Source organism: Gorilla gorilla, chromosome 8 (genome assembly GCF_029281585.2).
Source record: "Gorilla gorilla gorilla isolate KB3781 chromosome 8, NHGRI_mGorGor1-v2.1_pri, whole genome shotgun sequence".
NCBI classification, from domain to species: domain Eukaryota; kingdom Metazoa; phylum Chordata; class Mammalia; order Primates; family Hominidae; genus Gorilla; species Gorilla gorilla.
The window spans coordinates 111009736-111036616 of record NC_073232.2 but is presented as its reverse complement, the minus strand read 5'-3'; the positions used below and the strand labels follow the sequence as shown (position 1 = coordinate 111036616).

General features: G+C 37.6%; 1 protein-coding gene across 4 annotated transcripts in view; it reads left to right on the top strand.

Annotated features, from left to right (window-relative positions):
- HPSE2 (heparanase 2 (inactive)) overlaps window positions 1–26881 on the top strand; it is an 840195-nt gene that overhangs the window by 531071 nt on the left and 282243 nt on the right. For 2 of the 4 annotated variants that reach the window (XM_019034328.3, XM_055352722.2), the window contains exon 4: window positions 8678–8851. The exons of the other annotated variants lie outside the window; for them this stretch is intronic. In XM_019034328.3, coding sequence (XP_018889873.1) covers window positions 8678–8851 — 174 coding nt within the window. The remainder of the gene's footprint in view (window positions 1–8677; window positions 8852–26881) is intronic. 4 annotated transcript variants of the gene reach the window in all.

The window sequence follows — 26881 nt, the reverse complement described above, 5'->3', positions numbered from 1 at the left end:
CTATACCCTTTCAAGACTCTTGCCATTTTCACTAACACATTTATTTTCACTTTATCATTGGTGTTATTACATTTTGTTCTGCGATCCCAGCCAAATTATTTACAGTTTTCTGTAGAAAGTATCCAGATACTGAAAAGCAATGAAGAGTATTTATATAATTATGACAATAGAAATGTCATTTACTGCTGAGACAAGATCTATGTGAGGTTAACATTTTCTGCTATATAGTCTAATGTTAAAACCCATAGGCTACTCAAAGAATCTTCCTATCCTCAAGGTCAAATTTGTCTGTCTTTACTTTGTACTCTTTTAACTGCTTAAGACCATATCACATTTTAGTTTATTTCATATTGGACTTGACTTTCTTATGCAGCTCTTTTGTTCCCAAGTTTTTCTGACTTTTTTCCTTGTAAAATGTGTCTTTGTCACAGTCACATATTTTTCTATCCTTTTCATAATAGTGTTTATTTTTCAGAGCCTGAAAATTCCTTTCATAAACCTAGATAAGAAGATCCAAATGTTCTTTGTCTCACTACAACCAAATGCAAGGTTATATTAAGAGCAGTGAGTAGGGAGCCTGCTCTCTCCAAAATATACATGGAATAGACTGATAGAAAGATTGAGAATTGTGTTTAAAAAGAACAGAGTTTATGAAGAAGAGTTAAGCAATAACATTAAAGACTTATTTTTTAAAAAATCTTTCCACAAAAGTAAACCCTTAAATTTTAACTTCTCAGTAATTTTTACTTCCAATTTTGCTTCTTGAGTTCTATCACAACTCATTAAAGCTTCTTCATAGCTCAATACTTAAGATGTCATCCCTAGTATTAACCCAACCCCAAATAGGCCCCTTTCCATTGCATGTTTTTCCCCCTTGGGGAACTATGGGGAAGCTGTTCTCAGAGGCCTGACATCAAAGCGTTGAGTTCTGTTCAAGTATGTCCAGTCTCTAGATTTTGTTGTTCATGTGACTTGATAATCTGTCCATATTCTCACATGCTCACAATTAGAATAAGTTGACACTGTTCTATAGGCACCCATTTTTCCTTCTGGAGTCACCAGCCCTGTCTTCCAAGAGCTAAGGGTCTGGATCATGTGCCCAAGTTCTTAACCACACAGAAAAAACACTCTTTCTTCATGTGAAGGTTGCAAAAGAATAAAATAGTCACAAAGGGGTATTAGAGTTAATTTTGCCAATTAAGAAAAGAACAGTATTGAACTGAGTCCTTAAAACAAATTAACTATGTTTTCTATGTGAAACTTGCATACACTTGGTCTCAAACACTAGTCTAATAAAATTTGTGCCAATTTAATTCCCAGGTAACAGTTGTTGCTCCATCATTTCTATGGAAGAGGAGCTTAGAGGGGGCCATCAATTTGAAAAGTGAGGGCTGGGGCCATGTCTATAAGCTTTGTTTGCATAGTAGCTTACAAAACATGAAGAAAATGTTAATCGTCTCTGTCAAATAATGGAGGGAAATAAGGTAGCTGTGACTTTGAGGGAAATACGTAACAAAAACAGGATAAAAAGGTGTGAAGTTAATTCTGAATACGGAATCAAGGAAGGTGAGACTCAAGTAGATGCTCAGCATTAAGGGGAGGAGGGGGAAGAGCTGGGATGGAAACTAAGCTACTTTAATGACATTGGCATCTGTAAACTGGAAGATCCCTATGACAGCTCCTGTCTCTCTTCTTTCCAGTAAAAGGTTCTCTATCTCTCCCAACCTTTGAAAATGTTTTGCTTAATCAGCTTTATACTTCCCATCCACATCCCACTGCTTAACTCTGGATTTGCATATTCTGCCCACTCAAATTATTTACCTATACATCTAAGGACATTACAAACTTAACATGCCCCAAGCCCAAATTCTCATCTTGGCCTTCTTCTCTCTTCTCCCAATCTTTCACACTTCCTTCATAAATATCAAGTTTATCTTTCTGTTGCTTAAGCCAAAAACTTCAGAGTTTCTTGACTCTTTTTTTCTCACACACCACATTCCAATCCTTCAGCAAATCTTACTGGCTCAACATTTAAAACATCCCCAGAAACCAACCACTTCTACCACTCTGCTGCTACCACCCTGGTCCAAGCCGCAATGATCCCTTGCTTCAATTATTGCTATAGACTCCTAATTTCCTTGCTTTCACCCTTACTCTTCCCATCCCCTTCAGTCTCTTCAGCTCAGCAGCCAGAGTGATGATTTCACAATGTGAGTTGGGTCATATTCAAAACCATCTAATGGCTTCTATGTCAATGAGGGCAAAAGCCAAAGTTCTTATAATGACCAGTAAGGCCCTTCGTGACATGTCCTTGCTACCACTGTGATCTCATCTCCTACTGCTCTCCCTCTCATTCATTCTGGGGCAGCTACACCAGCCTCTCAGTGTTCTTCACATTCATCAGTCTCACACGAGTCTTGGGCCTTTGCCCTTACTGTAGGACCCTCTGCCTGGAATTCTTTCCATAGTTATCTACTTGACTTGCTCCCTTCTTTCCATTGGGTCTCTGATCAAATGATACCTTAATTGTGATGCTTATTTAAAATAGCATACTAGCTACTATTGGTTCTATACTATCTCCTACCCTGCTTTACTTCTCCTGCCAGCCACATTAAATGTAACCTCCATGAGGGTAGGGCCTGTTTTCTGTTTTGCTCATTGCAATATAAATGTGTGTGTAAGTGTGTGTGTGTATATATATATATATATATATAGTGTTTAAAAAATATATATAAAATATATAAATTACACATGCAGATGCTCCTCAACTTATGAGGTTATGTCCCAATAAACTCATCATAAGTTGAAACTATCATAAGTCAAAAATGCATTTAATACACCTAACCTACTGAACATCATAGCTTAGCCTGGCCTACCTTAAATGCACTCAGAACACTTACATCAGCCTACTGTTGGGCAAAATCATCTAACTGAAAGACTATCTTATAATAAAGTATTGAATATTTCAAGTAATTTATTGAATACTATACTGAAAGTGAAAAACAAAATGGTTGTGTGAGTATTTGAAGTACGATTTCTACTGAATGTGTATTGCTTTTGCACCATCATAAAGCTGGCACTATTATATACTATATAATCTTCTTTTATATATGTATATCTATCTTCTTGTATGTATGTATATATGCATATATATGTATATATGTATATATACAGATATATATATGCATGTATATATGTATATATACAGATATATATATATGCATGTATATATGTATATATACAGATATATATGCATGTATATCTATATATACAGATATATATATGCATGTATATACAGATATACATGCATGTATCTGTATATATACAGATATATATGCATGCATATATGTATATTTACAGATATATATGGTGTATAATAGTGCCTGTCACGTAGTAACTGCTTAATAAATATTTGTTGAGTAATTTAATAAGTTAATGAATGTCCAATTTTTTGTTTGTTGGATTGCTTGTCTGTTTGGTTTTTAAAGTGTCAAGTCCTAGGGAAACTAAGAGAAATAATCTGTCATTCATATCTTAGTGTGAATTCATTGACCCTTATCTACATTTTCCTAATAGAAAACTGAGATTAACTTTATTAAAGAAGTAGCTTTCCTTGGATCTTGCATTTAAAAAAAAAACAATCTGGTTCTTCTCTCATTACTATTTTGTTTCTTTTCTTCTTTTTATTGCCACAGAACTTCAGTAAGTAAGCTGAATGTATCAGAATCTATTCCTTGTTCATCTACTCATTCTTTAAGTTCTCATCACAACCTAAATCTAATTTCTAACCTCACTGTTTGATTAATCTAATGGTTTTTTTTTTCTCAGTCCTTTTCCTCCTCAGTTTGTCATGAACACCTACTGTTATGGAACAGTACCTCCTTGCAACTCTCTTCTTTTGGGTTCCTTAAGACTGCATATCTGGGTTCTTCTTCTTCTCTTTTTGTTGTTGTTGTTGTTCTCCATGACCCTTATATGTGGACATTTCTTAAGGTTTTCTCTTCAGCCATCTTTCTACATTTTGACCTTCAGAAATTTCAAGAACTTTCACAGCATCAACTGTCAGCACTGACACCCAAGCCTGTATACTTTTACATCTTTCTCAAGTCCCAGCTCCTCATCTTCAACTGCCCACTATCCAATGCTTCTTAGAATTATATGCCTGTGAAATGTCAATGCACCCTGACTAGAAGACATAGAGGCATTGGCCCCCTCTGGTGGAGGGAGTAGAAAGTCATCTTTAAATATCTATTTGTTTTGATGGAACCTGAGCAAATTTTCTAAGGGAGATTACATGTGTTGAATATCTACTAAATTCTCTATATTCAAATATATGTAGTTTTCTAATAAACTGTAGAACATATGTCTTAGATTAGCAATAGTTATTATTTTTTGAGATGGATTTTCACCTTGTCACCCAGGCTGGAGTGCAATGGTGTGATCTTGGCTCACTGCAATCTCCACCTCTCAGGTTCAAGCGATTCTCCTGCCTCAGCCTCCTAAGTAGAGTAGCTGGGATTACAGGCATGTGCCACCACACCCAGCTAATTTTTTTGTATTTTTGGTAGAGACGAGTTTCACTATGTTGGTTAGGCTGGTCTCGAACTCCTGACCTCAGATGATTCACCCGCCTCAGCCTCCCGAAGTGCTGGGATTACAGGTGTGAGCCATTGCGCCCAGCCTAGCAATAATTATTTTAGACAGATCTCTCTTTTGCCTCTTTCTACTTCTTATAGGCCACTTTTATGCAACACTTTTATGCAAAGGATTTGGGCCTTGAGAACTCTTCGGCATGATATTAAGGCAGAAAATTGCTGTGTGTTAGATGCTATGAAGGATATAAGATACGGTACCAAACTTAAGAAACTTCACAGTTTAACTGGGAAAACAAGTTGTTCACTCTGGAGAAGTGAATAAATCAAGAAGTAAATCCCAAGATAATATTATGTCACAGATAATATGTCACAGAGCAGTGAGATGCCAAAAAATGGTATAGCTCTTGAGTTTAGAGAAAATCGAAATCACTTTTGGGAGGTTGGTGTGTTCAGGAATGGCGTCATGGAAGAGGCAGGACTTAAACTTATTCTTAAAGAAGTATTTCCCAAACTTTTAGCATTCTAGTTCCCAATTTTTGCTATGTGAACAAACTATCCATACTATTTCTCCCATACTGCTCTTTATGTTGACACATTTTTTGTAAATACATTTTGCCTTGCCTTAAACCATCAAATCCATGAAATCAAAGGTTTGATATGCTTTTGTGTTTGATGTGTGTTTGTGTTTCTAATACATGTGAAACATACACAGTAAAATACTCATTATATGGAAATAGTTTTAGAAAAAGATGACTTAAATGGAATCAATCTATCCAAAAGGAATATCAGTCATTCATATTAAATTTTGATGCAAACATTTGATATGGATTTTAGTATATAAATGAAACCAAAAATTATGAAAATAAGTAATTTTATTGCATGCTTAATAGATTATGTCATTGCAACTATGGATGAATAAAATGTTATTTAATTGAATATTGAGTATTTTTTATGATAAAATAATATAACTTTCATGACATGAATAATAGAGGACTTAAAAATGGACCTCTGTTGATCTTATAATATTCAAATTATTTTTTTAGTAACCTAGAATAATAATTCTCAAATCTCAAGGAAACTTCTGGATAAAAGTTATTATATCTAAAGCTCATAGTATATTAGAATGACTATTGAGTTGTAGATATATAATTATTCAATATTGCCAGTGTTCTGTTAAATAGAGAGTTATATTTTCCTTAGAATCTGTTTAGTTTGGCCAGTTTCTTAACCTATTTATTTTTTGCATAGTTTCCATCTCCCCACAAAGGATACCAATTCTAATGGTATAGATAAAAGAAACTTCAGTTTTTCTTTAAAAAAAAAAATCCTACTAGATTTTTTTTGTATCTTATACAAGTGGGCCTCAAAGTCTTAACACAAATTTCTGTTGTATCAATACTACTGAGGTATGGTAAATGCAAGTCCTATTTAAAACTAAATGGGACAACTATTTTAGACAACTATGATTGAAAAGAAAAAAAGAGTAGTTATCTTTCTTGAAATTAATTTCATTATTTCCTTTTCATAAATTTGAAAATCTTATAAGGCAAACATAATTTGTTTTTGTTAAGTAACTAGTTTAAGCCACAATGGGATAAAATTTTTCTAAGGGTAGGTTTGTTAGGTTTAATTTAAATAAAGGTTATGAATTTACTTTAATATTATTTTGAATATAAAATGTATTAATGATGTTGAATAGTAAAGCATGTAAAACTATACATCAAAGCAATATGAATAAAATTATAGCCTATGATACAATTTTATATGATACTTTGACAAAAATTATTTTTTTACCGAATGGCATGTAGATAATTATAAAATTATTATATACTGGTTTCATGATCACTTTACTAAGCTACAAATGCATTTTAATTTTAATTGTTATTTTGGAACTAAAAATAATAATTAAATGTATTTCCTGAATGTGAAATTTATTCCTTTTGTTGTTGTTGTTGTTGCCCAATTACTCAATTCTGGGTACAGTATGATGTAAGTTGACATCGATTTTATTTCTGGGTAGAGTATGATATAAGTTGACAGAAATGAGACAATTTCTGTCCTTGTTCTTGGTGCTTCTTAACAAATACTTTCTTATATATGTAAGAAGATGAAAATGGCAGTCTTCCTATATCCTGCTTCAAAAACTGAAAATACTCAACCCAATGATAATGGTTCTTTTTTAAAGGACTAAAAGATCTATAACAAAATTGCTAATGGGGTAACTTGGACACTCTGCATCATCTCTTGCAGAACCTCTGGTGACCTCTTGTGGAACCCTAGTGTTTCACAGAACCCCATTTGAGAAACTCTGCGTTAGGTTTAACGGCTACTAGGATAACGTAAACTCTTCTACATAATTATTAATCTAAGAAGCTTTTTAAAACTGTGTACTACCTGAAGTCATATTATCCATACCTTGGGATACACTGTGTAAAAGGACAAGTAAAATATGGATATGTTTTAAAAAGCAGTAAGGGCATGACAAATAAGGAGAGCAAAGGTCAATGGGGCAAGGAGTTCTCTAACAAATAAACTGGCTGACATCAACAAAGAACTCATTAAGAGAAATAGGGAGGCCTAAAGTTGAGGGGAAAATTATGGGTGAGTTGTAGAAGCCTTGAATTAAGGAAGAAAATGGTCTTGAAAATCCACTGGTTTTGAGGATTGAGTAAAACTGGCTGAGAGTTACTGGGGGAAGATGAATTGGCCGGATGGGAAGAATCTAGAAGTAGACAAGCAAGTACAGAGATTATAGTAAGTTATCCAAGTGTAAATGACAGCCAGAAAAAGAATGGTGGCAATAGAAATGAAGGAATGGGATAAATAGGAGACACATGGTGATAGAGTTGATGGTATCTGGTATCAACCTGATAATGAACATATTTCTTTATTTTATTTTATTTATTTATTTATTTATTTATTTATTTATTTATTTATTTGAGACGGAGCCTCACTCTGTCACCCAGGCTGGAGTACAGTGGCACGATGGCGGCTTACTGCAAGCTCTGTCTCCCAGGTTCACACCATTCTCCTGCCTCAGCCTCCTGAGTAGCTGGGACTACAGGCAGTCGCCACCGCGCCTGGCTAATTTTTTGTATTTTTAACAGAGACGGGATTTCACCGTGTTAGCCAGGATGGTCTCCATCTCCTGACCTCGTGATCCACCCGCCTCGGCCTCCCAAAGTGCTGGAATTACAGGCGTGAGCCACCACGCCCGGCAATGAACATATTTGTAGTAGTGGTCATAGTATTTCCATTGTCAGAAATATTAGAAATCTGGACTTCAGTGAAAATTTTTGGAAATCATACTAGGCTGAGCTATTTTCCAAGACTCACCAGCCAGTTATCCTTCCTGGCCTTGTACCCTATTCATCTTATGTCCTGTAGGAATATGGACCTAACAGTACCATATTGTCTGACTTTTCAAGGAAAATTAAGAAATTCAGCTACTTTGTGAAATCTTCCCATTTTTAAACATCAACAATTTAACTTTGTTAAATAAAACATATGATGGACTAGATTTGGTTGCCAATTTGCAACCTCTGTCTGGAATTCTCTCTGCTGCTTGTTTTTTTTTTGTTTGTTTTGTTTTTTTGTTTTGTTTTGTTTTTGAGACGGAGTTTCGCTCTTGTTGCCCAGGCTGGAGTGCAATGGTGCAATCTCGGCTCACTACAACCTCAGCCTCCCAGGTTCAAGCGATTCTCCTGCCTCAGCCTTCTGAGTAGCTGGGATTACAGGCATACACCATCACGCCCAGCTAATTTTGTATTTTTAGTAGAGATGGGGTTTCTCCAGGTTGGTCAGGCTGGTCTCGAACTCCCGACCTTAGGTGATCTGCCCACCTCGGCCTCCCAAAGTGCTGGGATTACAGGCGTGAGCCACCGTGCCCAGCCCTGTCTGCTGCTTTCTAAAGTCAACTTGAAATGTACCCAGACCAAAAGGTAATAGTCCCTTTTAGAAGCCTGTCTGTGTTATTCCTTATTAGTGGGAAGCTCATAGAAAGGCTTTTTATATTAGCTACTATTTTCCTTTTGTTGGAATGTTGATTTGAAAGTTACAAGCCTTTCTCTGCTTCTTCCCAGCCAGGTCTCTAGACAAACTTTATAACTTTGCTGATTGCTCTGGACTCCACCTGATATTTGCTCTAAATGCACTGCGTCGTAATCCCAATAACTCCTGGAACAGTTCTAGTGCCCTGAGTCTGTTGAAGTACAGCGCCAGCAAAAAGTACAACATTTCTTGGGAACTGGGTAATGGTAAGTAAGGATGTTACTTCCTCTGAATTGACAAAATAAAGGGGAAAAATAAGTTGGCTTGTGATACAGTCTCAATCAGACCATCTCTAGTACCCTGGCCCAGAAAACATTTGTGATGTTTGGCCACTGAGTTGACTATCCAAATGGTAAAAGACCAAATAGTGAAGGACAGTATATTTAGTGAATACACACCATTTGCATCTATAGTTATCTCTAGTTACCTCATTCCAAATATGGGGAAAATGCCACAAAATGGGAAATATATAGTGATTTATGACTAACAAATTGATTTTATAACCTGTTTGCACAGCCTGAGCTGCCTTTTACAATGTGTGTTCTGTGGAACATTGGTCCTACAAGATGATCCTTCTAAAATAATAATTGAAAAGAGCTTTGGTCAAATATATTTGAGGACCTTTATACAGTATGTGAACCTCCTGAAGGTTCACAGTGCACATTAGTATATAAAAGGCTATAAGAAATCTTGTTGCAAAGAAATCTGTTCGACATTTTTTAACCCAGCATTTCTTAAACAATTTAACCAAGGCTAGTTTCAAGGGTGTGCAGCCTGTGCAGTCACATAGGGCCCATGCTTAGAAGAGACCCATTCTTGGCTGGGCGTGGTGGCTCAGGCCTGTAATGCCAGCACTTTGGGAGGCCTAGGTAGGCGGATCACGAGGTCAGGAATTTGATACCAGCCTGGCCAACATGGTGAAACCCCGACTCTATTAAAAATACAAAAATTAGCCAGGCGTGGTGGCAGCCGCCTATAATCCCAGCTACTTGGGAGGCTGAGGCAGGAGAATCGCTTGAACCCAGGAGGCGAAGGTTGCAGTGAGCTGAGATCATGCCACTACACTCCAGCCTGGGCAACAGCAAGACTACATCTCAAAAAAAAAAAAAAAAAAGAAAAGAAAAGAAAAAAAAAGAAGAGACCCATTCTTGGTTTCATTGTCTGCAGTCACCACCTTGAAATTCATAATAATTTTTTAACGAGGGGACTCATACTTTCATTTTTCATGGGGCCCTGCAAATTATGTAGCCAGTCCTGTTTAATCATTAAAGTATGTGTGTGTGTGTGTGTGTGTGTATGTGTGTGTGTGTATGTGTAGCATAAGTTATCATTCATTCCATGGAACAATACTCCATGGAACACAATTTGGAGAAATATTTCCTAAATCGTGCTATTTTCTCAATGATATATATTTATTTGTGACATATGTTATTCTGTAGATTTCATGACTCTGTAATATTGAGTCAATATGGATTATAGTTAAAATTATTGATAGTATAGATATGAAAATATGTGATTCTCAAATTAAAAGACCTTTTGGTATGCTTTAGAACAAAACAATTGAATCGAACAAACCAAGAATTCTCTTAAAATTACTGATGCAAATTGATTCCAACATTTTCATTAACAGTCTTATATGTCTCTAGCTAACCCATATTTGTTTGGAGCACTATATGTGTGAGTGTGTGTGTGCCCATGTGTATTTATTGCATCTTGGAATTTGGATTTCTCAAAATAAGATGGCAAGGGAAGAAAAGAATAAATGTCCAACTTTCCTACCAGTAGCCACCAACTGGAACATAGCCCAGTTTCTTTCCTCTTTCTCTGCTTTTCCCTCTTCTTTACCTGTGGAAATTTGGGGATAGTTAGTTGACCAAATGGAGACCTGTTGAGTTAAACTGAGGATACTATGACTGTAGGAGTCTCAACTAGGGTAGCCTGAAGTTTTTCGTATTCCAGACTTGCCTGAGTATCATACATTTGACAACAAAAGCAGGAATGATATGATCAGCTTTGAAGTAGGCAAAAGTATTACATTGTCAGTAAAGTCTTTTACTGATCCCTTTCCATCCCATCTTCTATTTATATTTTTTGACATTTTTTGGTATTTTATGTTGTATACTCATGACCACTCACCTAACCTTACGCTCCTCAAATATCAGGCTGTGCCCAACTTAGCTTTATTCTCCAAACAGGGCAAAATATTCTTCAAACAGGGCATGACACCTGCCATGAGAGACCAATTAGGCATAATGGTTAAAAGAGGTGAGTATCAGACACTAAAGAATGGTGGGGCTTTTGTTGAACTGGAGAATACATGCCCAAAGGCTTTGTTTGGTTTTCTTGTAAAAATATTGTGCTGCCTACATAAAATTGGTTTGTAAAACATCTCAACTAATAATAGATACGCCCAAAGCAATTAAAACTTACCTACAAGTGATTGATGGGAATATTCTAGAGTTTTTGGCATCTCTGAGTGTGGGAGCTTGTTAAATTAAATAAATCTACAACTGGCATAATTGGAGTGATTTTGTGGCGGGGGTGGGTTGGAGGAGAGAATATATACATCTTTCTGTATATATCTGTTCCAGACAAGTAAGAACTTGCCCCTCCCCATCAACCTCCTTCCTTCAGACAGTGCTACGTAGTTCAGAAAGGGAGCTAATTACACTTAAAAAATGTTATTTAGACACCTTAACCACACATCATTTGATTCCCATCATTGTCTTTTAAAGTGCCTCCTCAGGGGTTAACAACAACAAAGAATTATTTATAAAGAGGAGAAAAGGCACTGTCATTGATAAGAAAATAGGAATATAGATAGGAAAAGAACAAAAAAATTCAATAAAGTAAAAAATAGCCAATAATGTGTATTTCTATAGGTCATTATGAATCTCATCAGAAAATCTAGATTTAGTGTTTTCCCCTTAAAGTGCCTTTCTATTTTTTATGTAACCATAATAAATGATTAATAAATAATAAATGATGATTAATGATAAATAATAAATAATCATTTATTAAGGCTACATTTTAGAGTCTAGAGAATACATTTTATTGTTTGAAGATTTATTTTGCTGTTTCTCTAATTCATTTTACAACTACTGATAGTTTTTCTTGTACTAGAATCATCTCTCTTAAGATATCCAATGTACAGTATTCTGCTCAAAACTATTCTGTGTTGTATATTGAGCCTCTTCCCCTCAAAATATTTTCATGGTAGACATGTTTCTCCAATATTCTAGCCATTTCTGCTTTGTAACCTTATCTTTTTGGACAGAGGTAATCATTTAATCATTATATTCACATTCAGGAAAGGACAATAGAACAGGTCAGTCTTCTTATCACTCATCTTTCCATATACCTACACCATGTTAACAAGTATTTTATCTCTAGAGCAAATCTAGCATTGGAAAAAACAAAGTATAAGTTTCTGTGATTGTTTCTTCTAGAGTGGCTAAACTTTAAGTGACTAACCTACCTCTTTTCCTCTTCTTTAAAAGCAGTGAATAGTGTGGGCTACAGACCACAAAAGCAAGATATACCCAATATCAAGAGGCAAAGATGAGAAAGTTTAGGATGTTAAAGAATATGAAAGAATGACTTTCTTCGGCCAGGCATGGTTGCTCACACCTGTAATCCCAGCACTTTGGGAGGCCAAGATGGGAGGATTGCTTGAGGTCAGGAGTTTGAGACCAGCCACAACATAGCAAGACCCCATCTCTACAAAAAACTAGAAAATTAGCTGGGTGTGGTAGCATGCACCTGTGATCCTGGGTACTTGGGAGACTGAGGCTGGAGGGTCACTTGAGCCTGGGAGGTTGAGGCTGCAGTGAGCCATGATCATGCCACTGTTCTTGAACCTGGGTGACATGGTGAGACCCTGTCTCAAAGAAAAAAAAGACAAAAGAAAAGAAAATCAAAAGCAAAACAACAAAAAAAATGACTTTCTTGACACCATACTTTTTTACAATTACTTTCTTTGGATATAAAATATTTCCCTAAATGTCCATAAATTGTAAACTCTGTAACTGATTAACGTAATGATTACAGATTTTTACATTTATATTAAACATTGGTGAATCTAAAGTAAGAAAGAACTGGAGAAATTTTGAAGCTAGGACTCAAACTCTGGAAGTGTATATAAATTCTAGTCCAACTCCATTTCAGGGAAATGGTGTTTGTTCTTTAGAGAGCTATACTTAATCACAAAAATTACCTTAAGGTAATGTAATACCTCTAATTGAATGAACACTGAACTACATTATGAACTATGAATGTGCCTCCCAAATACATCTTCCCATTTCTATAAGCAAGTAAAAGCTACTATAATTAATTATTGAATCAATATTATATATTCATACCCTAACCTGACCTATATACATTCACATGTTATTCTTTTATAAGAATTAGTTATATGACTCAGTTCTCTGGAGCCTGTCTACTAAGTAATTTTGTAAAATCAAGTTTCTGACCTTAGAAAGTCAGAGATAATGATTCTTATGATTCTGGCAGCACAGCTTGATTAATGCATTCCCTCAATATTTATTAAGCTTTTAGCCTGAGTTTAGGTGGATAAATGTATGATGTATTTATGTACTTTTTTTTCTTTTTTCTTCTTTTTTTTTTTTTTTTACATGTGCAGAATGGGCAGGCTTGTTATATAGGTATACATGTGCCATGGTGGTTTGCTGTACCCATCAACCTGTCATCTACACTAGGTATTTGTCCTAATGATATCCCTCCCCTACCCCACTCCCCACGACAGACCACAGTGTGTGATGTTTCCCTCCCTGTGCCCATATGTTCTCATTATTCACCTCCCACTTATAAGTGACAACATGCAGTGTTTGATTTTCTGTTCCTGTGTTAGTTTGCTGAGAATGATGGTTTCCAGCTTCATCCATGTCCCTGCAAAGGACATGAACTCATTCTTTTTTATGGCTGCATAGTATTCCATGGTGTATATGTGCCACATTCTCTTTTTCTAGTCTATCACTGATGGGCATTTGGGTTCGTTCCAAGTTTTTGCTATTGTGAATAGTGCTGCAATAAACATACGTGTGCATGTGTCTTTGTAGAAGAATGGTTTATAATCCTTTGGGTACATATCCAGTAATGGGATTGCTGGGTCAAATGGTATTTCTAATTCTAGATCCTTGAGGAATCGCCACACTGTCTTCCACAATGGTTGAACTAATTTACACTCCCACCAACAGTGTAAAAGCATTCCTATTTCTCCACATCTTCTCTAGCATCAGTTGTTTTCTGACTTTTTAATGATCATAATTCTAACTGGCATGAAATAGTATCTTGTTGTGGTTTTGATTTGCATTTCTCTAATGACCACTGATGATGAGCATTTTTTCATATCTTTGTTGGCTGCATAAATGTCTTCTTTTGAAAAGTGTCTGTTCATATCCTTCACCCACTTCTTGATGGGGGTTTTTTTTCTTGTAAATTTGTTTAAGTTCTTTGTAGATTCTGGATATTAGCCCTTTGTCAGATGGATAGATTGCAAAAATTTTCTCTCATTCTGTAGGTTGCCTGTTCACTCTGATGATAGTTTCTTCTGCTGTGCAGAAGCTCTTTAGTTTAATTAGATCCCATTTGTCAATTTGGGCTTTTGTTGCAATTGATTTTGGTGTTTTAGTCATGAAGTCTTTGCCCATGCCTTTGTCCTGAATGGTATTGCCTAGGTTTTCTTCTAGGGTTTTTATGGCTTTAGGTCTTACGTTTAACTCTTTAATCCATCTTGAGTTAATTTTTGTTTAAGGTATAAGTAAGGGGTCCAGTTTTATGAATATGGCTAGCCAATTATCCCAACACCATTTGTTAAATAGGGAATCCTTTCCCCATTGCTTGTTTTTGTCAGGTTTATCAAAGAACAGATGGTTGTAAATGTGTGGTGTTATTTCTGAGGCCTCTGTTCTGTTCCATTGGTCTATATATCTGTTTTGGTACCAGTACTGTGCTGTTTTGGTTACTGTAGCCTTGTAGTATAGTTTGAAGTCAGGTAGTGTGATGCCTCCAGCTTTGTTCTTTTTGCTTAGATTGTCTTGACTATACAGGGTCTTTTTTGTTTCCATATGAAATATGAAATTTAAAGTAGTCTTTTCTACTTCTGTGAAGACAGTCAATGGTAGCTTGATGAGCATAGCATTGAATCTATAAATTACTTTGGGCAGTATGGTCATTTTCACAATATTGATTCTTCCTATTCATGAGTATGGAAGGTTTTTCCACTTGTTTGTGTCCTCTCTTATTTCCTTGAGCAGTGGTTTGTAGTTCTCCTTGAAGAAGTCCTTCACATCCCTTGTAAGTTGGATTCCTAGGTGGTTTTTTCTCTTTGTAGCATTTATGAATGGGAGTTTACTCATGATTTGGCACTGTGTTTGTGTATTATTGATGTATAGGAATGCTTGTGATTTTTGCACTCTGATTTTGTATCCTGAGACTTTGCTGAAGTTGCTATCAGCTTAAGGAGTTTTGGGACTGAGATGATGGGGTTTTCTAAATATGCCATCATGTCATCTGCATATGGAGATAATTTGACTTCCTCTCTTTCTATTTGAATATGCTTTATTTCTTTCTCTTGACTGATTGCCCTGGCTAGAAATTCCAATACTGTGCTGAGTAGGAGTGGTAAGAGAGGGCATCCTTGTCTTGTGCTGGTTTTCAAAGGGAATGCTTCCAGTTTTTGCCCATTAGTATGATATTGGCTGTGGGTTTGTCATAAATAGCTATTTTGAAATATGGTCCATCAGTACCTAGTTTATTAAGTGTTTCTAGCATGAAGGGGTATTGAATTTTATCAAAGGGCTTTTCTGCATCTATTAATTATTATTTCCATTCTTTTGCTGAGAAGTGTTTTACTGCCAATTATGTGGTCAATTTTAGAATAAGTGTGATGTGGTGCTGAGAAGAATGTATATTCTGTTGATCTGGAGTGAAGAGTTCTGTAGATGTCTATTAGGTCCGCTTGGTCCAGAGCTGAGTTCAAGTCCCAAGTATCCTTGTTAATTTTCTGTCTTGTTGATCTGTCTAGTATTGACAGTGGGGTGTTGAAGTTGCCCACTATTATTGTGTGGGAGTCTAAGTCTCTTTGTAGGTCTCTAAGAACTTGCTTTATGAATCTGGGTGCTCCTGTATTGGGTGCATATATATTTAGGATACTTAGCTCTTCTCCTTGCATTGATCCCTTTACCATTATGTAATGCCCTTCTTTGTCTTTTTTTGATATTTGTTTATTTAAACTCTGTTTTATCAGAGACTAGGATTGCAACCCCTGTTTTTTTTTTTTTTTTTTTTTTGCTTTTCATTTGCTTGGTAAATATTCCTCCATCCCTTTATTTTGAGCCTATGTATGTCTTTGCACATGAGATGGGTCTCCTGAATATAGCACACCAATGGGTCTTGACTCTATCCAATTTACAAGCATGTGTGTTTTAATTGGGGCATTTAGCCGATTTACATTTAAGGTTAATATTGTTATGTGTGAATTTAATCCTGTCATTATGATGCTAGCTGGTTGTTTTGCCCATTAGTTGATGCAGTTTCTTCGTAGTGTCATTGGTCTTTACATTTTGGTATGTTTTTGCAGTGGCTGGTACCAGTTTTTCCTTTCCATATTAAATGCTTCCTTCAGGAGCTCTTGTAAGGCAGGCTTGGTGGTGACAAATCCCTCAGTGTTTGCTTGTCTGTAAAGGATTCTATCTCTCCTTCACTTATGATGCTTGGCTGGATATGAAATTCTGGGTTGAAAATTTTTTTCTTTAAGAATGTTGAATGTTTGCCCCCACTGTCTTCTGGCTTGTAGGGTTTCTGCAGAGACATCTGCTGTTAGTCTGATGAGCTTCCCTTTGTGGGTAACTCGACCTTTCTCTCTGGCTACCCTTAACATTTTTTCCTTCATTTCAACCTTGGTGAATCTTATGATTATGTGTCTTTGGGTTGCTCTTCTCAAGAAGTATCTTTGTGGTGGTCTCTGTATTTCCTGAATTTGAATGTTGGCCTGTCTTGCTATGTTGGAGAAGTTCTCCTGGATAATATCCTGAAGTGTGTTTTCCAACTTGGTTCCATTCTCCCCATCACTTTAGGGTACGTCATCAAACATAGGTTTGGTCTTTTCACATAGTCTCATATTTCTTGCAGACTTTGTTTGTTTCTTTTCATGCTTTTTCCTTAATCTTGTCTTCATGCTTTATTTCATTAAGTTGATATTCAATCTCCAATATTCTTTCTTCCGCTTGATCGATTCAGCTATTGACACTTGTGTATGCTTCACAAAGTTCTTGTGCTGTTTTTTTCAGCTCTATTGTGTCATTTATATTCTTCTCTAAACTGATTATTCTAGTTAGCAATTCCTCTAACTTTTTATCAAGGTTCTTAGCTTCCTTGCATTGGGTTAGAACATGCTCCTTTAGCTCAGAGGAGATTCTTAATACCCACCTTCTGAAGCCTACTTCTGTCAATTCATCAAACTCATTCTCTGTCCAGTTTTGTTCCCTTGCTGGCAAGGAGTTGTGATCCTTTGGAGGAGAAGAGGCATTCTGGTTTTTGGAATTTTCAGCCTTTTGTGCTGGTTTTTCCTCATCTTCTTGGATTTATCTATCTTTGGTCTTTGCTGTTGGTGACCTTCGGATGGAGCTTTTGCATGGTTGTCCTTTTTGTTGATGTAGATACTATTGCTTTCTGTTTGTTAGTTTTCCTTCTAACAGTCAGGCTCCTCTTCTACAGGTCTGCTGGAGTTTGCTGAAGGCCCACTCCAGACTCTGTTTGCCTGGGCATCACCAGAGGAGGCTGCAGAATAGCAAAGATTGCTGCCTGCTCCTTCCTCTGGAAGCTTCATCCCAGAGGGGCACCCGCCAGATGCCAGTTGGAGCTCTCCTGTATGAGGTGTCTGTCGACCCCTTCTGGGAGGTGTCTCCCCATCAGGAGGCACTGGGGTCAGGGACCCACTTGAGGAGGCAGTCTGTCCCTTAGCAGAGCTCGGTCACTGTTCTGGGAGATCCACTGCTCTCTTCAGAGCCGGCAGGCAGGGACGTTTAAGTCTGCTGATGCTGCGCCCACAGCTGCCCCTATCCCCAGGTGCTCTGTCCCAGGGAGACGGGAGTTTGATCTAAAAGCACCTGAGTGGGGCTACTGCCTTGCTTTCAAAGATGCCCTGCCTAGAGAGGAGGAATCTAGAAAGGCTGTCTGGCTACAGTGGTTTTGCTGTGCTGTGGTGGGCTCCACCCCGTTTAAACTTCCCGGTGGCTTTCTTTACACTGTGAGGGAAAACCACCTGCTCAAGCCTCAGTAATGGTGGACGTCCCTTCCCCAACCAAGCTCAAGCATCCCAGGTTGACTTCAGACTGCTGGGCTGGCAGTGAGAATTTCAAGCAGTGGATCTTAGCTTGCTGTTCTCTGCGGGTGCGGGATCTGCTGAGCAAGACTGCTTGGCACCTTGGCTTCAGCCCCCTTTCCAGGGGAGTGAACAGTTCTGTCTCACTGGCATTCCAGGTGCCACTGGGGTACAATAAAACACTCCTGCAGCTAGCTCACTGTATGCCCAAATGGCTGCCCGGTTTTGTGCCTGAAACCCAGGGCCCTGGTGGTGTAGGCACCCAAGGGAATCTCCTGGTTTGTGGGTTGTGAAGACCGTGAGAAAAGTGTCATATCTGGGCCAGCAAGCACTACCCATCACAGCATAGTCCCTCATGGCTTCTCTTGGCTAGGGGAGGGAGTTCTCTGACCCCTTGCACTTCCTGGGTGAGGTGATGCCCCACCCTGCTTCTGCTCACCCTCCGTGGGCTGCACCCACTGTCTAACCAGTCCCAATGAGATGAACTGGGTACCTCAGTTGGAAACGCAGAAATCACCCACCTTCTGTGTTGGTCTTGCTGGGAGCTGCAGACCGGAGCTGTTCCTATTTGGCCATCTTGCCAGGGAATTGTATTTATGTTCCTTTATGTATAATATATAAATGTGCATTTATATATTTTGGTCCTGTATTTTTATGTGTATATAACAGGTGAAAGCCAAACATAAGATTCAGTCACAGTCTTCACATATATTGTCAATTATTTATGAGGGTAGGTCACAGCTAAGAGCTTTAGAAAACTGTATTTTCAGAACATAGAGTTTTGATAGGGAAGGAGAGGAGGGGAAAAGAGGAGGAGGAAGAAAAAAAACAAGAAACCATATAGTCTTTTTACCTGCTTTCTTTTCTCAGTTTTCTCTTCCTGTCTGCTTCTCTCCTTCAACCTTCATCTTCTCAATTCTTTCCCCGCAGACTCTTATCCAGAAACATACTCTCATGGTATTTAGTCATTCTTGCATTAACTATGTATGTGTGAAGCACCTGCAAAATATGCCAAGTGTGAAATGGGAGTTGGAGGAATCCTTCAATTCCTTCTCTGGCCACCACTTTATAGCTTGGCATAACATACTATGACACAGAGTGAATATACAGAACAAAGAAATTCTAGTCTCCAGGAGTTTATTATCTAAAGGTAAAGTTAGGATAAACTTAAAACTATTAAACTATTAAACTCTCATATGCTAGAACTGGAGGAATCTCTTATAGTTTGAAAGAAGTGAAGAACTGAATCACGAAAATTGTTAAACCAACAAATAATATATAATAAAAGTATAAATTAATGCACAAATGTATTCATAAATTCATAGCTTACATTTTTAAGCACTTAAGTTAATTATCCTTTGATTATTAAGGGAAGTGAGTGAAGTTTGAATTACATTGGTTCTTGGAGTTCATTATCATGGTGGAGAATCATGTTCTCTCACTAAAATTCTGGTTACTGTCACAGTTAGATAGTTACAGAAAACATTTGTGGGACAGCTGCTGTATAAAGTCCATTTTCATGCTGCTGATAAAGACATACTCGAGACTAGGTAATTTATAAAGAAAAAGAGTTTAAAGCACTCATAGTTCCATGTGACTGGGGTGGCCTCACAATCATGGCAGAAGGTGAAAGGCATGTCTTAAATGGCAGCAGCCAGAACCGAATAAAAAAAAACAAGCAAAAGGGAAAACCCCTTATAAAATCCTCAGCTCTTGCAAGACTTATTCACTACCATGAGAACAGTATGGGGGAAACTGACCCCATGATTCAATTATCTCCCACTGGGTCCCTCCCACAACACATGGGAATTATGGAAGCTGCAATTAAGATGAGATTTGAGTGGGGACACAGCCAAACCAAACCATATCATTCTACCCCTGGCTCCTCCCAAATCTCATGTCCTCACATTTAAAAACCAATCATGCCTTCCCAACAGTACCCCAAAGTCTTAACTCATTTCAGCATTAACTCAAAAGTACACAGTCCAAGGTCTCATCTGAGACAAGGCAATTCCCTTCTGCCTATGAGCCTGTAAAATCAAAAGCAAGTTAGTTACTTCCTAGATAAATGGTAGAACAGGCATTGGATAAATACAGCTGTTCCAAATGGGAGAAATTAGCCAAAATAAAGGGGCTAATGACCACATGCAAGTCTGAAATCAAGCAGGGCAGTCAAATCGTAAAGCTTCCAAATGATCTCCTTTGACTCCATATCTCACATCCAGGTCACGCCAATGCAAAAGGTGGGTTCCCGTGGTCTTGGGCAGTTCTGCCCCTGTGGCTTTACAGGGTACAGCCCCATTCCTGGCTGCCTTCATGGGCTGACATTGAGTCTCTGGAGCTTTTCTGAGGTCTAAAGGGTGGTGGCCCTCTTCTCATGGCTCTACTAGGCAGTGCCCCAGTGGGGACTCTTTGTGGGGGCTTCAACCCCACTTCTCCCTTCCACAGTGCCCTAACAGAGGTTCTTTATGAGGGCTTCACCCCTGTAGCAAACTTTTGCCTGGATATACATGCATTTCCATACATCCTCTGAAATCTAGGCAGAAGCTCCCAAACCTCAGTTCTTGACTTCTGTGCACCTGCAGGCTCAATACCATGTGGAAGCTGCCAAGGCTTGGGGCTTGCACCTTCTGAAGCCACAGCCTGAGCTGTACCTTTGCCCCTTTTAGCCATGGCTAGAGTGGCACCAAGCCCCTAGGCTGCACAGAGAAGGGAAGCCCTGGGCCCAGCCCACAAAACCATTTTTTCCTCCTAGGCCTCCTGGCCAGTGATGGGAGGAACTGCTGTTTAGGTCTCTGACATGCCCTGGAGACATTCTTCCCTTTGTCTTGGCGATTAACATTTGGCTCCTTGTTACTTGTGCAAATTTCTACAGCAGGCTTGAATTTCTCCTCAGAAAATGGGTTTTTCTTTTCTATCACATCATCAGGCTGCAGTTTGCCTTTTAAGACTGAATGTTTTTAACAGCACCCAAGTCATCTCCTGAATGCTTTACTGTTTAGAAATTTCTTAGCTGGGCATGGTGGCTCAGGCCTGTAATCCCAGCACTTTGGGAGGCCAAAGTGGGTGGGTCACCTGGGGTCAGGAGTTTGAGACCAGCCTGACCAACATAGTGAAACTCCATCTCTACTAAAAATGCACAATTAGCTGGGCATGGTGATGCATGCCTGTAATCCCAGCTACTTGGGAAGCTGAGGCAGGAGAATCATTTGAACCTGGGAGGTGGAGGTTGCAGTGAGCCAAGATTGTGTCATTGTACCGTTGCACTCTAGCATGGGCAATAAGAGGGAAATTCCATCTCAAAAAGAAAAAAAATTTCTTCCACCGGATACCCTAAATCATCCCCCTCAAGTTCAAAATTCCACATATCTCTAGGGCAGGGGCAAAATACCACCAGCCTCTTTGTTAAAACATAGCAAGATTCACCTTTACTACAGTTCTCAACAAGTTCCTCATCTCCATCTGAGACCATCTCAGCTTGGATGATTTCCTTCTTTGTCTTTTTGAGATGGAGTATCACTCTGTCACCCAGGCTGGAGTGCAGTGGCATGATCTCAGCTCACTGCAACCTCTGCCTCCTGGGTTAAAGCTATTCTCCTGCCTCAGCCTCCTAAGTACCTGGGATTACAGGTGTGTGCCACCATGCCCAGCTAATTTTTTGTATTCTTAGTAGTGACGGAGTTTCACCATGTTGGCTAGGCTGGTCTTGAACTCCTGACCTCAAGTAATCCACCTGTCTCAACCTCCCAAAGTCTTGGGATTACAAGCATGAGCCACCATGCCTGGTCCTCAGCCTGGATTTCATTGTCCGTATTATTATCAGCATTTTGGTCAAAGCCATTCAACAAGTCTCTAGGAAGTTCCAAACTTTCACACATTTTCCTGTCTTCTTCTGAGCCCTTCAAACTATTCCAACCTCTGCCTGTTGCCCAGTTTCAAACTTGCTTTCGCATTTCGGGTATCTTTATGGCAGTGGCCCACTACCTGGTACCAATTTACTGCATTAGTCCCTTTTCTTGCTGCTGATAGAGATATATCCAAGACTGGGTAATTTATAAAGAAAAAGAGGTATGGTACTGTAATGGTGGATACATGACATTTTGCACCTTTCAAAACTCACACAACTGTATAACACGAAGAGTAAACCAAATGTAGACTATGGATTTCAGTTAATAATGATGTGTCAATATTAGTTTATCATTTGTAACAACTGTATCAGACCAAGGCAAGATAATAATGGGAAATTGTGTGTGTTTGTGTGTGTTTGTGTGTGTGTGTGTGTGTGTGTGTGTGTGTGTGTGTGTGTGTGTGTAAGGGACAAATTATATGGGTACTCTTTGTACTGTCTACTCAATTTTCTGTAAACCTAAAATTGCTCTAAAAATAAAAATAAAGTTTATCAATTAAAAAAAAGTGTGAGTCATGATGAAGACCTACTTCTTGGAAATATGAATATCATTTGCTGTCTTGTTTCACTCTTATTAAGGACAACACAAGATGCAGTTAAAAGAATATTTTGGACAAAATATTTTGTGTCTCCAAAGAAGATATACAAATGACAAGCAAGTACATGAAAAGATGCTCAACATCATTAGCCATCATGGAAAAGCACATCAAAACCACAATTAAATACCACGTCACACTTACTAGGATGGCCAAATTTTAAAAAGGAAAAGTAAAGTAACAAATGTTGACAAGGTTGTGGAGAAACTGAAACCTTCACACACTGCTGGTGGGAATGTCAAATGGTACAGCCACTTTGGAAAATAGTCCAGTAGTTCCTCAAAAAGTTAAACATAAAATTACCAAGTAAGCCAACAATTCCACTTCTAGATATATATCCAAGAGAAATGAAAACATACATCCATACAAAAACTTCTACATGAATGTTAATAACAGAATTACTTTTAATAGCAAAAAAAGTGGAAACAACCTAAATGACCATCAATTGATGACTTGATAAATGAAACGTGACAAATACATACAAAGAAATACTATGTGCTGCAAAATGGAATGAAGTACTGATACATTCTACAAATGGATGAACCTTGAGAAGATTATGCTGAATGAAAGAATCCAGTCACAAAAGACAACACATTGTATAATTCCCCTTATATGAAATGTCCAGAATAGACAAACCTACAGAGACGGAAAGTAGATTGGTGTTTGCTTAGGGCTGGGGAGCCCATGAGGGGTGAGGGGTGACTGCTAAAAGGCACAGAGTTTTTTCTGGGATTATTAAAATGTTCTAAAATGTGTTGTGATGGTTGCACAACTGTGTGAAAATACTAAAAACCATTGAATTATACACATGAAATTGGTGAATTGTATGTGTTTTATATCTCAATGAAGCTATTTAAAAAGAATAACGTGTTTATCTTTCATTTTAAAGGGTATAAAATGCCTATTTCTTGCCACCGGTTGATTACAAAGACTTAGTGTTACTCTCTTAGAGGTTTATATTTGTAATTATCAGCAACGTTGTCATCCTATATTTGCATAGTATTTAGTTTATGTAGCACTTCCAAATAGACTCTTCTATTTGGACCTCAAAATGCTAAATAAAGTGCCTGATAAAGTATTAAACAAGTGAAGAAACACATTCAAAGAGGTGACGTGATTTGCTAAAGGCAGCAGTAAGTACCAAATCTATGTCAGGAACTTGGGAAATCTAATAGAAAGTGAAGTACGTTTTCTACTACCCTATGGTTATTACTTTTTAAATTATGTTTAGGTTTCTTGGCTTTCTTCACTAGGTTAGAGAGATACAATGGTAAATAACAGGCCAGTCGTGGTGGCTAATGCCTGTAATCCCAGCACTTTGAGAGGCCAAGGTGGGCAGATTGTTTGAGCTCAGGAGTTTAAGACCAGCCTTGGAAACATAATGAAACCCCATCTCTACAAAAAAATACAAAAAATAAGCAGAATATGCTGGCGTGCACCCGTGGTCTCAGCTACTCAGGTGGCTGAGGTGGGAGGATCACTTGAGCCCAGGAACTCAAGGTTGCAGTGAGCCAAGGTCGCACCACTGCACTCCAGCCTGGGTAACAGAGCAAGACCCTGTGTCACACACACACATACACACACAATAGTAAATAACAGATGAATATAACTGCCTGCCTCCTTATAGAAGAGATAGATATTAAATAGAAGGACCTGAAAACAGTTGCTCTTCCCTAGTGACTAATGTTGTTGGGCACCTTTTCATGTATGTACTAGCCATTTCTACTTCTTAATTTGTGAAATATCAGCCCAAAGCTTTTGCTCTTTTAAGTGGGTTATTTATTTTATTATTGAATTGTAAGAGTTCTTTATATATTCTGGATACAGGTATTTTTTTAAAAAATTCAAGTATATGATTTGCAAATAATTTTTTTACTTCGTCTTTTGTAACTTGATGGCATCTTTTAGTCTAAAAGCTTTGAATTTTGATAAAGTTCAATTTATGAGTTTTTACTTTATGGATTATGCTTTTGGTGCTATAATCTTTGCTTAATCCAAGATAACAAGGAGTTTTTTCCTATATTTTCTTCTAAAAGTTTCATTGTTTTAGCTCTTACATTTGGCCTTAAATCTATTAGTAGTTAATTTTTGTGAACGTTGTGAAGTAAGGCTATAAATTAGTCTTTTTGCATGTGGATATAGAGATTCCCAGTACCATTTATTAAAAAGACCATTTTTTCCCCATTTACTTATCTTGGCACCTTTTTAAAAAAAAATCAATTGACCATAAATAGTTTTATTTCTATACTCTTAATTCTGTTCCGCTGATCTGTATGTCTTTCCTTATGCTAGGACTACATTGTCTTGATTACAATAGCTTTACAATGAGTGCTAGAATTTGGAAATGTAAATCCTCCAACTTTGTTCCTTTTTTTTTCAAAATTAATTTGGCTATCCTGGGTGTTTGCATTTCCATGTAAAATTTGGGATTAGCTTGTTAATTTCTTCATCAAAGCCTCCTGGAATTTTAATGGGCTAGCATTGAATCTATAGATCAATTTAGGGAGAATTGCCATCTTAACAATACAAAATCTTCCTATCACAAGCTTAGATTATCTCCCCATTTATTTAATTTTTAATTTATCTCAGCAATGTTTTGTAGTTTTCAGTGTATAAGTTTTGTACTTCTTTTGTTAAATACTTGTTCTTAAGTATATTATTCTTTTTGATGCAATTGGGAATGGAATTATTTTTATAATTTCACTTTTGGATTGTGTATCAATAGTACTTAGAAATATAATTGATTTTATAAATTGATATTGTATCCCCTCCAACCTTGCTGAATTTATTCTTTAGATTTTGTATTTTTCCCCTCCTGTGTGTGGATTCCTTAGGATTTTCTGTATGTAGGATCATATTGTCTGAGAATAATAACAGTTTTGCTTCTTTCTTTCCAATTTGGATGCTTTTTATTTCTCTCCCTTGCCTGACTGCACTGGCTAGAATCTCTAGTACAAATGTTGACTCTTAAGTGGCAAGAGCAGACATCCTTGTCTTCTCCTTAGTCTTAAAGGCACACAGTCCATATTTCACCGTTAAGTATGATGTTAGGTCTAGGTTTTTCTTAGATACGCTTTATCAAGTTGAGGAAGTTCCCTTCTATTCAGTTTGCTGGGAATATTTATCAGGAATGGGTGTTGCATTTTGTCAGATGAGTTTTGGTGGTGTTGTTGCAGCTATTGAGATGATAATTTAGTTTTGGTCTTTTGTTCTATTACAGTGGTATTTTACATTAGTTAAAAGGCTTTAATATTAAATCAACCTTGCGTTCCTGGCATAAATCCCACTTGGTCATAGTGTATAATACTTTTCATATGTTGCTGGACTTACTTTGTAAATATTTTGTTGGGGATTTTACATCTATGTTATGAGGAATATTTGTCTGTAGTTTTCTTGTGATGTCTTTGTTTTGTTGTTGTTGTTGTTGTTTTTGAGAAAGGGTCTCACTCTGTCACCCAGACTGGAGTGCAGTGGCGCAATCTCGGCTCATTGCAAACTCCACCTCCCAGACTCAGGCGATTCTCCTGCCTCAGCCTCCTGAGTAGCTGGGATTACAGGTGTGCACCTCTAATGCCTGGCTAATTTTTGTATTTTTAGTAGAGACGGGGTTTCACCATGTTGGCCAGGTGGGTCTTGAACTTCTGACCTCAAATGATCCACCTGTCTCAGCCTCCCAAAGTGTTGGGATTATAGGCGTGAGCCACTGCACCCAGCCTCTAGTGATGTCTTTGACTGGCTTTGGTGTCAGGGCAATATTGGCCTCATAACATAAGTTGGAAAGTGTTCCCTCTTCCTCCATTTTCTGAGTTTGTAAAGCATTGGTGTTTCTTATTTAAATATTTAATAGAATTCACCAACTAATCCATACGGATCTGGGCTTTCTTTGTGGAAAGATTTTTAATTACTACCTCAATGGGTTTTCGTTGTTGTTATGTGTCTATATAGATTTTCTATGTCTTATTTAGTCAGTTTTAATAATTTGTGCATTTTTTTTAAAAAATTTACCATTTTATTTAAGTTTTCTAAATTATTGGCACAAAGATTTTCATAGTAGTTCCTTATCAACTTAATTACTGTGAGATCCTTTAGTGGTGTTCCCTTTTGGTAATCTGTGACTTCTCTCTCCCTTTTTTTGGTGGTCAGTCTAACTAAAGGTATATCAGTTTTGTGGTCTTTTCAAATAACCAACTTTTGCTTTCCCTGTATTTTCTCTATTTTAAAAATATCATTGATATCTACTCTAATTTTTATTATTTCATTCCTTTGTTTTGCTCGGGTGTAGTTTTCCCTTCTTTTTTTCCTTTCTTAAGGAGGAAACTTAGGTTATTGATTTGAGATCTTTGTTCATTTCTAATATAGGCGCCTAAGGCTATAAATTTCCCCCTAAAGC